This window comes from Trichosurus vulpecula, chromosome 3, assembly GCF_011100635.1.
Source record: "Trichosurus vulpecula isolate mTriVul1 chromosome 3, mTriVul1.pri, whole genome shotgun sequence".
NCBI classification, from domain to species: Eukaryota; Metazoa; Chordata; class Mammalia; order Diprotodontia; family Phalangeridae; genus Trichosurus; species Trichosurus vulpecula.
In genome coordinates, this window is record NC_050575.1 from 177,362,487 (window position 1) to 177,378,823 (window position 16,337).

At 46.7% G+C, this 16,337-nt stretch overlaps 1 protein-coding gene across 1 annotated transcript in view; it reads left to right on the top strand.

Annotated features, from left to right (window-relative positions):
- CACNA1B (calcium voltage-gated channel subunit alpha1 B) overlaps positions 1–16,337 on the top strand; it is a 257,782-nt gene that overhangs the window by 77,738 nt on the left and 163,707 nt on the right. The window contains exons 8-11 of the mRNA XM_036750823.1: positions 5,719–5,822; positions 11,131–11,246; positions 11,391–11,447; positions 12,127–12,216. Coding sequence (XP_036606718.1) covers positions 5,719–5,822; positions 11,131–11,246; positions 11,391–11,447; positions 12,127–12,216 — 367 coding nt within the window. The remainder of the gene's footprint in view (positions 1–5,718; positions 5,823–11,130; positions 11,247–11,390; positions 11,448–12,126; positions 12,217–16,337) is intronic.

Genomic DNA, 16,337 nt, shown 5'->3' on the forward strand with positions numbered 1-16,337 from the left:
TATCAGTCTTTTACTATGTGCCAGGTGCTAAGCACTAGGACTACGAAGATCAAAGTGACTTGAGAGAAGTCCCTGCCCTCAAGGAGCCTATATTTTAATGGAGAAGATGATACGTACATACACAATATAAATATATACATGATATGTCCGAAATGATTACAAGGTAACCTGAAGCAGGAGTGGACTTGCTTCTGGGAGAATCAGGCAAAACTTTATGTAGAAGGTGGTGCATGAGCTGGGTACTAAAAAAGCCAAGGGTTAGAAGAGCTGAAGGTGGAGTGGTTTCAGGCATAGAGAACAGCAAATGCAAAGGAGATTGAGGAATGTGGAAAGGAGGTAGTATATCAACATGTATGTTGAGTATTAGTATGATGACAGGACTTGGGATGGAGAGGGGTGCTATAAACCAGGCTTTTAACTTCTGAGAATGGAGGAAGAATGTGTTGGGGGCTGATAGATAATAATCACCAGAAACTGGTTTGGGCAATAAATTTGGATAGAGTGAACCTCAAGGAAGGACAGGTAGCAACCTCTAGCTAGAGATAGCTGTATGATGGCCATAGAGGGAGAGTCTGGAAGTGGCAGTGAGGTACTAAGGAATATTCTGACTCTGCCATCAGAACCAAGAGGTATGAAAGAAGATGAAACCAGTATTGGAAAGGGACACAGTATCATATAGTAGAGCCAGGTCTTGGTGAGAATCAGAAAGGTGAAAGGAAAATGAGAGCAATAAGTCTGAAATAAAGGAAAGTTTGTTAATTGTAGACTGAGATTTCTAGAGGGCAGAGTGGCAAGGGTGGGTAGATACGGAGATATTGAGGGACCAATGTTGAGGTCCTAGGGGGTGAGAGAAAAGGCAGGAGGGGCTAGAGCAGGGAGTGGGTGGTTCTCTTCTTTAGTCTGGGACTCAGTATCACAGAGATGAGGAGAGTAAGAACTTTCTAGCCATTGGGAAATGAGACCAGGCAGAATGTCAGGGGATGAGAGGAGTTCCTCTGATGAAGGTAGATGAGTAGGATGTTTTCCATCTGGTTTCACTTCATGGTTTCCATGTTTTGATGCCAACAGTAGCAACCCATTGGTGTGGGCCTTAGGAGGGGCACGTGCTCCCCCAATGGCAGGCACAGCAGCAGTCTGAGACAGGCAAGCCCAGTGGTGTGGGCATGAGTGGGCTCTTTATTTCTTTCTGAGATAACTGCTTCTGCTGCTTTCCAAGGAGCCTTCTCCTGGTCTCCCACCCTTTCTGCCTGGTCCTTCTCACTCCTTTTGGTTCTATTCCTCCCCCACACCCCCTACCCCTACCATATGCTATCTCCTCTAGGGTCTCTCTGGAATGAGGAGCTGGGTGGGCTATTTATTACTGGAGCCCTCTCGTCTTATTTTTAGTTCCCTTATTTTCAGCCATTCCTAGAATTTTCAAGATTAGTATCTGATGTACTGGTGCTTGAGCTCCTGAGAGACTTTGTCTTAGGAAACCTAGGGAATAACGATGCTTCCCCCTCCCCTGCCCCATCACTTACTGTCCCCTTCTGCTGACAGACTGTGCTGGAGATCTGTATAAGGGAGAGAGGAAGTAGCTGTGGCGCCAAAGTAATAGATACTTCCTGTGAGAATTACTGCTGGCTTAGGATTGACATCATGCTCACCTCAGACCTCTGACGTTATTGGCTCTCTCACAAAGGATGAGTCCAGAGTGGGTTATGGGCTTTTCCTGGGCTACGTGGACAAGGAATCTATGGCTGAGAAGGCATTAGAACCCACACTGCTTGAGGACCCTAACTAAAGGTCTGTACCAAGGACACAGGCTTGGCTTTGCAGAGAAATTCAGGTTTCTGTCTTGCTCTTCCCCAGAGCTCTGGGTAGCCTCTTGTGGTATTAGTCTCTGGACCCTGTCAGAGGTATATATCCCAGGCTATACCAAGGAGGAGGGGAAGGTTTTGACAGGCCTTTCCAAGAGACAGCATGGTGGCCCACTGTTTCACATCTACTTCTCTGAGGTTATTGTGCTCTCATTGTCACCTGCCAACAGGGAGAAACCCCTTCACCTGTTGGTGGTACTAAGAACCTGCTGGCCAGTGCCCTAGCAGTTTCCAGTAGGATGTAAGCACCTTACCAGGTATGTTGGCGCACAAATCCCAGCTATTGGAGAGATTGAGGCTGGTGGGTCTCGAACATGGAAGCTGAGACACAGTGGGCTGAACTAAGTCTGGTATCAAAATGCTGAGCTGCTGTCAGGTTGCCTAAGGAGGGGGCAAACCTACCTAGGTCAGAACAGAACAGGTCCAAGGGTAGTTCCTAGCACTTCTAGCCTGCATGAGATAGGGAGAGCTTGGGCTTTAAGAACAAACGAAGGGAGTAAGTTCCTTGATGGCAGGAATAATTGGATTTTTGTCTTTGCATACACAGTACTGAGCACAGTGCCTGACACACGGTAGGTGATTAATAAATGCTTGGTGAGTTGTATTTCCCCATGCTACTCAGACCTCTATGCTGACATTAGCCTTTATGTAGCAGCCTCTGCACCTCTCAGCTCCCTCTCCCCACCCTTCCTCTTTTCATCCAGTGCTAGGTTTTTTTTTGTTTTTTGTTTTTTGCTATAAGAACAGAGCTTAATGATTGGAGGAGGAGGAGGGGAGACCAGGCAGCTGTATTCCCTCTATGAATGTAGAGCTAGGGGACTTAGCTCTGCAGGGTGGGAAAGAAAAATCCCAGAGCCACCAGCAGCTCCTCCATGCCCCTGTGTGATCTGGAGCAATTCCTAGGCCTTTCTAGACCTGTCAGTTCCTTTTCACAAAATAACCACTGATTCCTAGACCTTTTACTGGGAGATTGTGGGGTTGATTCGATTAAGTCTTGGGAAGCACTGAAGGAGAGAAAGAAGGAAGGAAGAAAGGAAGGAAGGAAGAAAGGAAGGAAGGAAATAAGGAAGAGAGGGAAGGAAGAAGGAAGGAAGGAAGGAAATAAGGAAGGGAGGAAGGAAGGAAAGAACTATGCAATATGCCTGTGAGGAACAGACTATCTAGGATGGGGTGGGGTAGGGAAATGGAGTATCCTCACAAAAGAGGTATGATGTATTTAACTATTGTTTCTTATCTGAAGAAGATGCATTTACTATGAAAGTCTCAAAGCTGGGTATAGAGGTCTGACCTATCCTGACTGCTCCCCAGTGTTTACCCTCATGGGTCTGGCTGGTCAAGGCAGGGCTTTGGGGTTGTGTGGGTGGTGTAACAGGAGGGAGGACTTTGGCAGAGAGCCCAAGTGGGCACTGTTCAATCCCTTACACCATCCACCTGGCTCTGCCCTCACACCCTCAAGGGTTTTGCTAAGCTCAGCTGCACAAGCAAACAGCCTAATTGGGGAGTTATCTTGCCTGAAAGACTGTGATGCATTAGGTGCCAATGCATTCGACACCTGTTGCACTGGAAGCTTGTTGCATGGGGCACCTGTTGCATTGTGAACTATATGGAGTACCATAGGTCAAATGGTTTGTGCAATTTTAGAATCATTGGTTTTATAGCTGGAGGAGGAAACTGAGGCTTCAAGAGGTGAGGCTTTGCTCCACATAGCACAAGCAGTAAGTGATAGTGTGTGGGCAGAACCATGCATTGTTATATGCTGGCCCTTTAAATCTACCCATTTGCCAATGACATTTTGAACCTGTCTCAGGAAAAGGGTGATCCTTGCTCTGAATGCTATGTCCAGTCCTTGTTGGGGGTAGCCACTTTAAGGCCCTTGAAGTCCCTTCCCCTGGAGAGACAGCTATGAAGTATTAAGCCCAAATTGGATGCTGGGCAGGTCTAATTTAGAGATCGTGCCTTTCATGTGGAATGATCTAATGACAGGATCTGGCAAGAAAAAGGCATCATGTGCCTGGTGGAGGGAACAGAGACAGTCGGGGACAAAGGCAGTAATGAGGATCTTGGCTGTCCTTTCCCTGAAGTCACCAAAGGAACTAATTTCCACAAAGAAACTTTAACAAAAGACAGCCCCTAAAAATAGCCAGTGAAGTCTGTGATGGCCCCACCCCCAGTGTGGAGCTTCATAAGCAAGCTCTGAGCACATCCAAGCCTTAGGTCCCCAAGACTTGCAGCTCCCAAACCCCATAGGGCTCCAGGAAGTATGTGTCTGTGTATGTATAGGGGAAGGGGGTGGGGTGGGGAGGTCAGCTCTGAGTTGTGAAATGAGCCAGGTAGCTGGGCCAAGATCAGAAACTCAGACCAGACTAGGATGCACTAGGGCAAAGTGGTGACCATGATTCCTGAGGGAGAAGTTGAGACCAGAATCTGACAGTATCTGGCCTAACTTAGGGAGAAGAGAGAGTTTTGATTTTGACAGTTTAGGGACCAGGGTCAATACATCAGACCAGGCTAGATGATCCAGCAGGAGTAGGGTCCCAATATACAGAGATTGGGATTGACAATTTGAGCAAGAAATCATCAAGAAATAGAATTTGGATGGAGAAATCTGGATCTCAAGATCCAAAATGGGTGGAACTGGATAGAGTGCCAGGCCTAAAGTCAGGAAGAATCATCTTCATAACTTCAAATCTGGCCTCAGACACTTACTTGCTGTGTGTCCCTTGGCAAGTCACTTAACCCTGTTTGCCTCAGTTTCCTCATCTGTAAAATGAGCTGGAGAAGAACATGGAAAACCACTCCAGTATCTGTGCCAAGAAAACCCCAAATGGGTTCACAAAGCGTTGTAAACAACTGAAACAATTGAACAAGGCCTGTATAACAACCAAACCACTGACAGGTGCCATCTGCCCTCTGCCTTTGTATTAAGTAACCTTCCCATCCCCATCTTCCTTCAATGTCCTCGGGCCTGTCACTGTCCAGCTCAGGTCCTGACTATCTAGGCTCAAAAAGAGACAAACAGAAATGGAAGGCTTGTTTTGGGTCCTAGGAGACGGCCACAGCTGCTATGTGCAAGGAGTTGGCAGGCAGGGCCCGCCTGGGAGGAGCTGTCCAAGGTCCTTACTTCCTCTGCCTTCATGTGGTAGCTGGGACTTAGACACGCTGTTGGTCTATCCCCAGTCAGTCATTTGTGTTGTAGATAAGGATTATTTTCATCACTCTTTCCTTTGGCATGGAGCACAGAAGTGGGGTAAATAGTTGGTCTCCTTGAGAGAAGAGGAGACCTAGGGTAAGAGACGGAATAGAAGGGGAAGCATAGCAATGAGGTGAGCAGTATTTCTTACCCTGGGTATTGAATTGTAGAGCTGAGGTGTAGAAATGCTGAAAACCACCTGTCCTGCCCTGGGTCTCGACCTGTCTGTCCAATTCTGAGTACAGGGAAGGCCTAAGACAGGGGAGAGAAGGGGAGGAGAGGCACGGGAGCAAGGTAGGTAAGCCAGCTGTTCTGCCCTGGGACTGGAGGACTTCTAGAGCAGGGGTTCTTGACTTGGGGTCTGTGAACTTTTAAAAAATATTTTGATAATTGTACTTCAGTATAATTGGTTTGTTTTATAAGCTGATGTATTTATGTTATGCATTTAAAACCACTATTCTGAGAAGGGGGTCCATAAGCTTCACCAGACTGGGGTTCATGACACACAAAAAAGTTGAGAACCCCCTTCTTTGGAGGGTATGTGTGTGAGTGAGTGAGTGTGTGTGTGTGTGTGTGTGTGTGTATGTGTGTGTGTGTGCAATAGTTTGGGGAAGAATGTCTAGTGGCTATTCCATCTCCAATTTATTATTTCTTTCCTGTTACTTCTAGACTAATGATGCAGCAGGAAATACCTGGAACTGGCTTTATTTCATCCCTCTTATCATCATTGGATCTTTCTTCATGCTCAACCTGGTTCTGGGAGTGCTCTCAGGGTAAGATGGGAAATTGTTACCTCATGTCCCAAGATGCTCTCTGGGTAAGATGGGACCACGTAAGGTCAGGAAGTTGGGGGCCCAGGGGAAACTTGGAATCAGGCACGATACACAGATGTCACATTAGTGCCTGAGGTTCTAACACCAGCCCTATTATTTGCAAAGTGCCTGAGACATCTAAAAGCTTTTAAATCTGACAGCCTTGTGTGGAGGATGGGGTTCCCCAGACCCCTCCTTAACTCCTTCCTCCCCAGGCTAGCCTGAAAGGAGGCCTGTAAAGAGGACAACTGAAGGCCCCACAGTGGCCTGGATTCGCATCCCTGGAGGCCCCTGTGCTGTTCATTCAGGCACTGCAGGGCTCATGTCATACGTTAATATTTAATAATGAATTAATATTTAATGCCTTGCACCGGGAACTGTGATTTCACAGTCTCAGTGGAGACTAGGCCCACGCAGTAAGAACTCTTAGCTCCCTCCTCTGCCCTCCCTTATTCTCTCCCTGCTTTTCTTTCCCTTCCTTCCCTTTCTCTTGGCTCTGAATACTGTTTCTTGGCTCCATCCTTGGACACTTCTGTCTCCCAGAGCCACAATCTTCCCCCAGCTGTTCCCCTCTGTTCCCCAGAACCATGGAGCCCCTAGCTGTTCTTTTCTGTATTCCAGATTCATATGCCTTTTCATTATTCTGCTCTGTCTTCCAGATTTGTGATTCTCTGCCCCTGCCCGCCCCCTCCAGATGGTTGGGGTAGGCATGGAGTTGAGGGTAAGGGGGATAGTGAATGAAGAAATCAGACCAGGTTCTCCAGATGTTGACCTGGAAAGGACTGGCCTGACCATCAGAGCCCTAGTGATAGACCCCCTCTTCCTGGGTCCTCCTGAGAGATCGGGCACACAGCCTGCTTTTGCAACCCATGTAATCAGACCACTGCCAAGTCTCCACTGTGTGCTGTGTAGATGGGGTCCTAGAGAGTGACAGGAGGGAGACATAGTGCCCAGTTTTATCTGAACAGAGTATGATCTCACTGCCCTCATGGTCTTGCTGACCATTCAGACTTTGTGACAGCTCTGATGGTGCCTGGGCAGACAAGTAGAAGTAAGGTTGCAGGAGTATTTAGTGTTTAAAACCCCGAAGGGTAGAAACATTGACTATAGTAATTCCAAATTCTCCAGGCCATTCCCTAGTTGCAGTGATTTGGGGGGCATTTCTGGGATTATAATCTATCCCTAGGAAGATTGCCTTCCCTTGGAGAGACTGAATCAGGGAGATTTGAGGATGATCCCTAAGCATTCTCTTGGGTCCAGGTTAATTCATCTGATCATAGATAGGATCTGGTTTAAGCCCCATATTGTATAGATGAGAAAACTGAAGTCCTGGAAAGGGAAGGTAATTTACCTAGGGTTAAACAGTGGTAGATTCAGAATTCAAACCCAGGTTTTTAAACTCTAAATCCAATTGTCTTTCCACTGCCCTAGTGGTTTATAGCCAGTTCTTCTATGCACCAGGAGGCCCCACTCCCACCCTCTTAAGGGATCAGCTCTCTCCCAGGAAGACTCAGAAGCAGGGGTGGGGAATTTGCGACCTTGAGGCCACATGTGGCCCTCAAGGTCCTCAAGTGCAGTCCTTTGACTGAATTCAAATTTCACAGAACAAATCCCCTTGATAGAAGAATTTGTTCTATAAAACTTGGACTCAGTCAAAAGGCCACATCCGAGGACCTAATAGGCCACATGTGGCCTTGAGGTAGTAGATTCCCCACCCCTGGCCCAGAGTTTGTAGAATCAGAGAAAACAGTCTGTGAGATTAACTGTCAAGGCCCTTGTTATCATAAAAAGGAAACTGAGTCTTGGACCAGGATTTGTCTCAGGTCTCCTAGAGAGACTGAGAAAGACAGTTGGGCACCTCTTCTGGGGGTCTTACCTCAGCCTCTGCCCACCGATCTACAGTTGCTATGCACATCTGTAGGGTGGCCATTTTTTTGATCCATCCCCTGGGCAGATGTCTCTGAGCTATGCCTGGAAGTTCCTCTCACAGGAGAGATTAGATACAGACCCTAGAAGGCCACCAGAGGCATACATACTTGTAAGCTGATGAAACATGATTATCTCAGGAGCAGGAGCAGCCTGGGCCTCCTGCAGTCTGAGGCTGACATAAAGGGCCCACAGCATGGTGCCCTTGTACCTGATGCTTGCAGGAGGCCTGCTGCTTTGATGCCTGGGCTTCAAAGCTCAGGGAAGGATCAGGCTTTGAACTGATATAGCATCTTTCTTCTTTACTCCCAGGGCCCCACAGACATTTTCTCATTAATCCTTGGGGTTTCCAGGCAAAAATGGTAGGAGGCAGTTATGGTTAAGTACATTTCACAGATGGAGAAACTGAGGCCCTCAAGGTGGAGGTAGTTCACTCATTGTGGAGTCAGAGATACAATTAAGCTCTCTGGTTCATTTGCCTGGCTCCTGAGTCTAGGGCTAGGTTGTGGGCAATTGAGTTTTCAAGTATAATTTCAAGATGGCAAACTCTGCTCTTTGACTGAGTTCTGTAGTCAGTTAATAAGCATTTATTGAGTATTTGTGATATGCCAGGCACTGTACTAAATTCTGGGAAAACAAATACAGAGACCATATCTGTCCTCAAGGAGTTTACATTCTGATAGAGGAAGATAAGTATAAAAGGAAGCAGAAAAGGTAGATGAATGGGAAGTAGATGATGATCTGGGGAGATGCCATAGAAAGTCTGGAGTGCAGCCTGGAGAAGAATGAGACATGGCTGGCCTATGCTCCCTCCTGAAATGCAGGTTCTGGAAGGAGCATCCAATCAGAGGGAGAGGCTCCGGGGATGGATGGTTTGGGGATAGATGGTTCATCCAAAGTGTGAATTCTGGGGGTTGAGGGAGCTTCTAGGAGGAAGAGGTTTCTGGGGCATTCCAAAGGAAGTCTAGGGTAACCTCGAGAGGATAACCATAGACAGTTGCCCTCTGCCTCACCTCAGAGTGATTGCTCCCATCCTTAAGGAAGATGTCAAGGAGGCAGGCATTACATAACATAGATCTCTAGGTTCCATATTTCTTGTTTAAAGGGACTAAGGGGGAAGTATCTTTATTGGCCTCTCCTTTTCCCCTTGGAGATATGGGGCTCAGGCGAGAAGTAGCAAATGACAGTGAAGATATGGGTTGGGGAAGATCTCCAGATAGCAAATTAAAGGTCTAATTGGATCACATCTATACTGCTGAGGACTGTGGCCACATAGATCAGAGATCAGAGCATGGCTGACCTCTGACCTCTGAAACCAAGAAAGGCAGCATGGAGTTAGTGGATAGAGATTTGGGCTTGGAGTCAGAAAAGTCTGGGTTCAAAACCTGCCTCAAGCACTAGCTATGTGACCCTGGGCAAACAACTTAACTTCTCTCTGCCTCAGTTTCCTCATCTGTTGGATGAGGTGTTAGACTCAGGTGGCTTCTAAGGAGACTTCTTCCAGCTCTAAGCCTATAGCTATGGTTCTTCAGTGTGGTTAAGGATGAGCATGTGACTAAGGTAAAGGTTAGGTATGAGGCCAGGTTTGGGGTTCTATGACCAGTGTTTAGAAATTGGTCTGTATTAGGGTCGGGGGTGAGCATGTGACTTGGGTATGTGACAGGGCTTATTATTCAGTCTATAGTCAGAATGTGGGGGGCCAGTCTGTGGCTGGCAATAATAGTCATTCTGGCCTGGGTGTTCTCTTTACTCTAGAGCTAAGGTCAAGAGTCAGTCTGGTTCTGAGGTTAGAGGTCAGCATATGTCTATGACACCTCTGTTCCCAAGGGTCACATCTCCCCCCCCACTACCTCCCACCCCTTCCCCACCCCCATGTTGTGTGAAACATCCAAAGGATGCTACATGAATCCTAAGCCCTCTTTTGCTCTGGTTTTCAGAAGGCTGGATAACGTCAGATATGTAGTTTTCTTTTCTGGTTCTGGTTGGAGGGAGGCAGCTCCTCTTGTCCAGAGAGACTAATCAGGCAAACTTTAGCAGCCCGGACATGACCTGAGGATCTTAGCCCATTCCTGCCCCAAAGCCAGAAGATCAAGCAGCCTTTCTTCTCCCCAGGACAGCGTGAGAGTCCTGGACATCAGACCCAGGGCCTTTGAGCTGATGATGGTAGGAGGTGGAGAGAAGTCTCTGTTCCTTCCTTTACAGTCCCTTAAGCCCTCTATTTATCTGGGCCTCAAAGGTCCTCCTGTGTAAGTGGGGAGTATAGTAACTTCAAAGGGAAGTCAGCCCTGGAGCCTTTGAAATCCTAGCCTTCCTGCTCATCTCCCCACAACACCGAACACCCCAATCACCTGCCTGCTCTGTGGCTGTCTTGCTTTTTTGATATTTCCCTGTGGCATTTTTGTTCACATATCTCTTAACTTATCACATATCATTCTTATTTCATATATCTCTTTTCTTCTGCCTCTCTTGATTCCTGGCTCTCTCCTAGGGCCCAGTAATAGCAAAAGAACTGAAGGACAGTAAATCAACCAGCAGGCCGAGTGGTATTGTGGAAGGAGCATTGGCTCTGGGTTCAGTTCCTCCTGAGATGCTTAGTATCTTTGTGACTTTGGGAAAATCATTTAAAACCCACCCCCCAAGTCTCAGTTTTCTCATTTGTAAAATGAGGAGGTTAGACTAGAGGTCTGAAGTACTTTTCAGGATCCATGGATCCATGAATCCATGACTTTACTGCCTATGACCTATGCAGACAATACTCCTTTGTAACCTCCCGCCTCTCTGGGATGAGCGGGGAGGTATGTTTCATCATCAGTTCTCTAGGAACCTTAGGGGAATCTTCACCCTATGGGGCTCTCCTAGATAGAGCATTTCCTTGTCACTTGGAGAACTAAATCTATGAGGATGTACAGAGGCTATCTGTGTCTATCCCTGCCTCTAAACTTTGGGAAGAGAGAAGGGTGAAGGAAGCATGGAATTTCCTGCCTTCAGGCAGGTCTCACTCTAGATAGGGAAATTTGGTTCACAGACTTGGAGAGGGAGCCTCCTGTGATGGTGAGAACTTGGAGTGAAGAGAAAGGAGTTCAGATCCCTGCTCTGACCTGATAACTGGGTGACCACGTGATATATAATCAGTCCCTTTGCCTCCCATCTGTAAAATGGTCGTAATACTTGCTCTGCCTCACACACAGATTTGTCATGAGGAAATCCACGCTTTGTAAATCTGAACATGGTCTAGAAATATCAGTGATTCTCTATGATGATTATTAGCCCTGGGGAGCTATGCGGTTCTTAAGATCCAGCTAGCTTGGTTTAACCACTGCCCTTCCCTTGATCTAACCCCCAGGGAATTTGCCAAAGAGAGAGAGAGGGTAGAAAACCGCCGGGCCTTTCTGAAGCTCCGCCGGCAGCAACAGATTGAACGGGAGCTTAATGGTTACTTGGAGTGGATCTTCAAGGCCGGTAAGATGCTTGCTCTCTGGCACCAGGTCAAGGAACTGCCATCTTGGCCTGTGGTAGGATGTCAGAGGAGGGTGAGGTATGGGCTTGTCTAATGGGGACCACAGGGTTTGCTCCTGGGTTCAGTGTTGCTGTCTCCCCTTCCAGAGGAGGTCATGTTGGCAGAAGAGGACAAGAATGCAGATGAGAAGTCCCCTTTGGATGGTAGGTGGCTTTCTTGTTTGTTCTTCTCTACCCCATGGGACCCCAGGTGTGTTCGTTTCCACAATCTCCATACTCTCAGCAGGGGCTGGGCCCAAAGCCATACTTGTCTCTCTGCCTGCCTCCACCTAGCCCTGCATGCCCATCCTGCCATAGAGACCTCTGTCTAAGTGACATTCTTTTCCTTCTCCTTCTCCTCTCCCTGTGTCCCTTGATCATAAGATTCATCAACACAGAATGCTAGACTTGGAAGGCCCTTAGGGACCATCTCATCTAACACCCTCCTTTTATAGGTGGGAAAATTGGGTCCTAGAGGGGTCAAGTGACTGGCTCGAAGGCACAGAGCTAGTAGTGGAAGAACCGTGATTTAAACTCTAAATACAACACTCCAGGCCGGGAGTCCCCGATCTGGGATGTACTCACATTGAAAGGGAGTCAGGGAAAAAAGTAGGAGGGAAAGTAGTTGGAGTTTCGGCCCTTGGTCTCCGCCTATGTGGTCGCATTTCTAACCCAGCCTGAGGAAAGGAGAGGGGAGCTGGAGGACTAGCGGGAAAGTAAACTGGCACATAGTAGGTACCTAATAAATGCTTGTTGGTTGACTTGGGATGGAACTGGGATGTTCCCCTGCTGTGCTGCTCACTGGGCCTGTTTCTCTCCCTTATCTCTACGTTGTTTAAAGCAGTGCTGAAGAGAGCAGCCACCAAGAAGAGTAAGAATGACTTGATCCATGCAGAAGAAGGGGACGATCGCTTTGCGGACCTTTGTTCTGTCGGTGAGTCCAGCATCCTCCTTGCCTGTGGCATGGTGGCAAGAGGAAGGCCCATGGAGACAGCTGTGGCTTGTAGCCAGGCCCTGCAGGGTTCAGGCTGGCTGCAGTTTGCCTTTACTTATCTCTAAGGAGTTTCTATAAGGCTTGGACCACGATGCCTGTCGGGGTGGGCTTTCTGAAAGCTCATCTCTCTATTGCGGCCTGAATTTCAAAGCTTCCAGGAGGATTCTGTTTGCCCACTCAGGTGGGAAGCCCAGGGCTCCATTAGGGAGATGGATGGTTAGCAGATAACTGGTCAGTCTAAGTGTCATAAGGGCTGACCCTTTAATTGGTCTGCAAGGATAGCTTTCAGGGGCTATTCATTTCTTCCTGATCACCTGCCCTGCAATTCAGATAAACTGTGTAAAAATCATCTGAGGCAGAAATGTGAGTTTGGAGTTGATGACACCACCAGGTATCCCCCAAATCCCCTTCCTGAGAGTTTCCCTTTTTTCTAATAGGCCCTTCCTTCCTTCCTTCCTTCCTTCCTTCCTTCCTTCCTTCCTTCCTTCCTTCCTTTCTTCCATAAACATGTATTAAGTACCTACTGTGTACAGAGCACTGTACTTTTGGGAGCTATGAGAAATATTAAGTTTCGGTAAGACGTGGGGTCTTGTAGTCTAGGAGGGAGAAATAATAAATAGAATAATTAAATTAATAACTAATTAATTAATTTATTAATAATTAAATAGAGTGCATAACATTATATGATGAGTGAAAAAGAGAGGCAAAAATCTTCTGAGGTCATTGCTATGGGGGAGGCCACTGTCAGCAAGGGAGACAAACCTAGAGGAGTTGTCACTTGAGCTAGGCTTTAAAGGGTGGTCTGGAATTCAACAGGCAAAGTCAGGGAGGGAGGGCATCTTTGGCATGGGAGAACAGTGTGAACAGAGGGACAGAAGCAGAAAGGTGATGGCATTTCAGGGGACAGTTTGGCTGGAACAGAGAATATATGGAGGGCAGTGATATGAGGCAAGACTGGAAAAGTAGGGTGGTTTCTGATCGTGTCTAGCTCTGAATGCCAAGTTTACAGACCAAGATGGAGTCTCTGCTACTGTATTCAAGGTGTTGTGCTTGGCTTTGGGGGATTCACTGACAAAAATGAGGCTGTCCTTGACCCCAAGGAGCTTATATTCTAATGGTGGGGGCAGTGTTTACACTGTTCATAGATAAATAGTAGATAATTTAAGGTGGGGGGGGCAGAGAGAGAGCGAGAGCGAGAGAGAGCGAGAGAGCGAGAGAGAGACAGAGAGAGAGAGAGAGAGAGCGCTAGGTGGCGCAGTGGACAGAGTGCTGGGCTTGGAGTCAGGAAGATTCATCTTCCTGAGTTCAAGTCTGGACTCAGACACTTTGCTAGCTCCGTGACCCTGGATAAGTCACGTAACCCTGTTTGCCTCAGTTTTCTTATCTGTAAAATGAGCTGGAGAAGGAGATGGAAAATTACTTCTGTATCTTTGCCAAGAAAATTCCAAATGGGGTCACAAAGAGTCAGGCATGACTGAAAAAGGACTGAACCACAAAAAATTACAGAATTTCAGAGAGCAAAAAGAGACTAGAGAATTTCTGAGCTCATCACAGAGGTTGAAATATCCCCTAAAGGGCCACCTTTCCAAGTGTGGCTTCAGGCCTGTATGGACCACAGACTTGAGCCAGGTCTTACCCATGGAGAAAGCACTGGCTTTTTACTTCCTGCTCCAAGGAGACTCCAGGCCAGGCCTGCCCTTTCTAAAAGACTATCACAAACCCTGAGGATGGGCCAAGCAGAAAGATGCCCCTGTCAGTGCCCAGAACTGACTCCTTTTCTTTTTTCAAAGATGGTACCTTTTACTGTGCTTGAGGAGGCTTCTGTAGCATTAGATCTTGCAAGCAGGGCTTAAAACACCAAGAAACAAAATGGTGTAGAGGATGGGGGACTGGACTGGGAGCCAGGAAGATCAGGGTTCAAAGCCTGCCACAGACACTTACTAGCAATATGACCCTGGGCAAGTCACTTCACTTTTCTAAGACTCAGTTTCCTCCTCAGTAAAATGAAGTTGTGGTCCTTGAGAGGACCCTAAGGTCCCTACCAACTCTCAATCTAGAATCCTATGCCAGGTCCAATGTACATTTCAAACCTGCCCTGGCTCAGTTGCCAGGCCTGACTCATGTTTCCTATCGTACAATTTTATAATCTCACCAGTACTTTACATGTTACTAATATTATGTACATAGTTTCCACTAATATCAGGGAAGGGTCATTTTATCACAAACTGCTAATTGGTGAATAGGGTTGCCTTGGTTACTTCCTTATACAAACAATTTGGCTTTCCATTAGGTGTGGCTAAGGAAGGCAAAGATTAGAGCACCTGTTCACTCAGTTTATGCTTTTTCTGTAAAAGTGTAAGTCTTTGTTAGAACAGCTAAGCATAATTTTTTTAGTATGTGCATAAGCATTAAATAGTTATGGTTAAATAGATTATAATTTGGAGCAAGGCTGAAATCACTAGAAACACCTACATCAAATAGGTACCTTTCCCATTAATGGTTAACTGTTATCAATAACTGCTTAATTCAGTCCTAGTTTTCATCCCAGACTTTTGTAGGGCACAACTTTACCTCCCTGATCTTTAACACCCCTGATCTTGATACTTTTAGCAGAAGGCTTTACCAAAGTAGATACCCATCTCTGGTTCTAGTGCCTGTACTTTAGGGCTTCAAGGCAGTTTAGTGTCAAAGGGCCAGGTAGATTTGATTTATTACAGGCTTAAATTCCCTTCACTGGTGCATCTACTTCCTGTTTCTAGCCTTCTGAGGGAAGGCCCCCAGCTGTTCTTCCAAGTTCCCTGTTGTCAGTTTCTGTTTCTTTTTCCTGACGGCCAAGCATGAAGAGAGAAAAACAGTATGATGCCACTGCTGTGCATGAAAGCCTCTGATTGTCTGTCTTTATTTGATCGGAATGGAGTAATTTTCCGTCTTCTTCTGACTGGGTTGCTCCAACTCCCCAACTTCCTCTCAGCACCAAATTTGCATATGGTGCATAAGTTGCTCTTTAAACGCTAAACCTGCAGCCATTCTGCAACTTAGCCTGGGAATTTCTGACTTGAGCCACAGAGCTCCTCCTGGCTCAGTGACAGCATTTTCTGGCACAATCTAAGGTGCTGAGGGGAGGGGAAGGAAGGCATTTAGGCAGAGGACCAGCTCATGAAAAGACATGGAAGCAAGGCAGGAAGGAGTAAATTGTGCACAGGAACCCGGCAGCACTTAGCTGGTTTTAGGAAAGTACAGAAAAGGAAGTTGGTAAGCTTTAAATGTCAGACCAAGAAGTTTGGACTTAATCCTGTAGGTGGTAGAGTACCATGTTGGATTACAAGAGTGATATGGTCTGAGCTGAGCTTTATGAAAATTATTCTGCCAGTCTGGACTTATGGGGAGAGGTACGAAGCTGTTATAGTAGTCCAGATGAGAAGTGAGGATGAAGAGACCAGAGTAGGGGACTGTAGGAATAGAAAGTTGAAGATGAGGGGACAGCTTGAATCTCAGATATCAACCACTCAGGTGAATCAGCACGTTGAGGTAGCGAAATGTATGTGGAACCAAACGAGACATTAAATATAGCCCATCAGAGCTGGAAGAGACCTTAGAACGTTACTGTCCCAGCTGGAAGAGATCTTAGAAAGTACCTGGTAGAGGTAGAAGAGACACTTAGAACATAAAGTGTCACAGCTGAAGGAGATCTTAGCACATAAGCTGTTCAAACTGGAAGGGACCTTAGGACCTTAGAGTATCACAGCTGCAAGAAATCTTAGATTGTAGAGTGTCATAGATGCAAGAGACATTAGAACATAATGCATTGGAGCTGGTTGTTGTGGTTCAGTCACTCAGGTGTGTCTGACTCTTCTCAACCCCATGGACCAGAGTGCAGCAGGCCCTTCTCTCCTCCATTATGTCTTGAAGTCTGTCCAAGTTCACGTTCATTGTTTCCATGACACTATGTATATATCTCATCCTCTGTCATCCCCTTTTCCTTTTGCCTTCAATCTTTTCCAATATCAGGGTCTTTTCCAATAGAGTGTTGGGCCTGGAGTCAGGAAGACTCATTTTCCTGA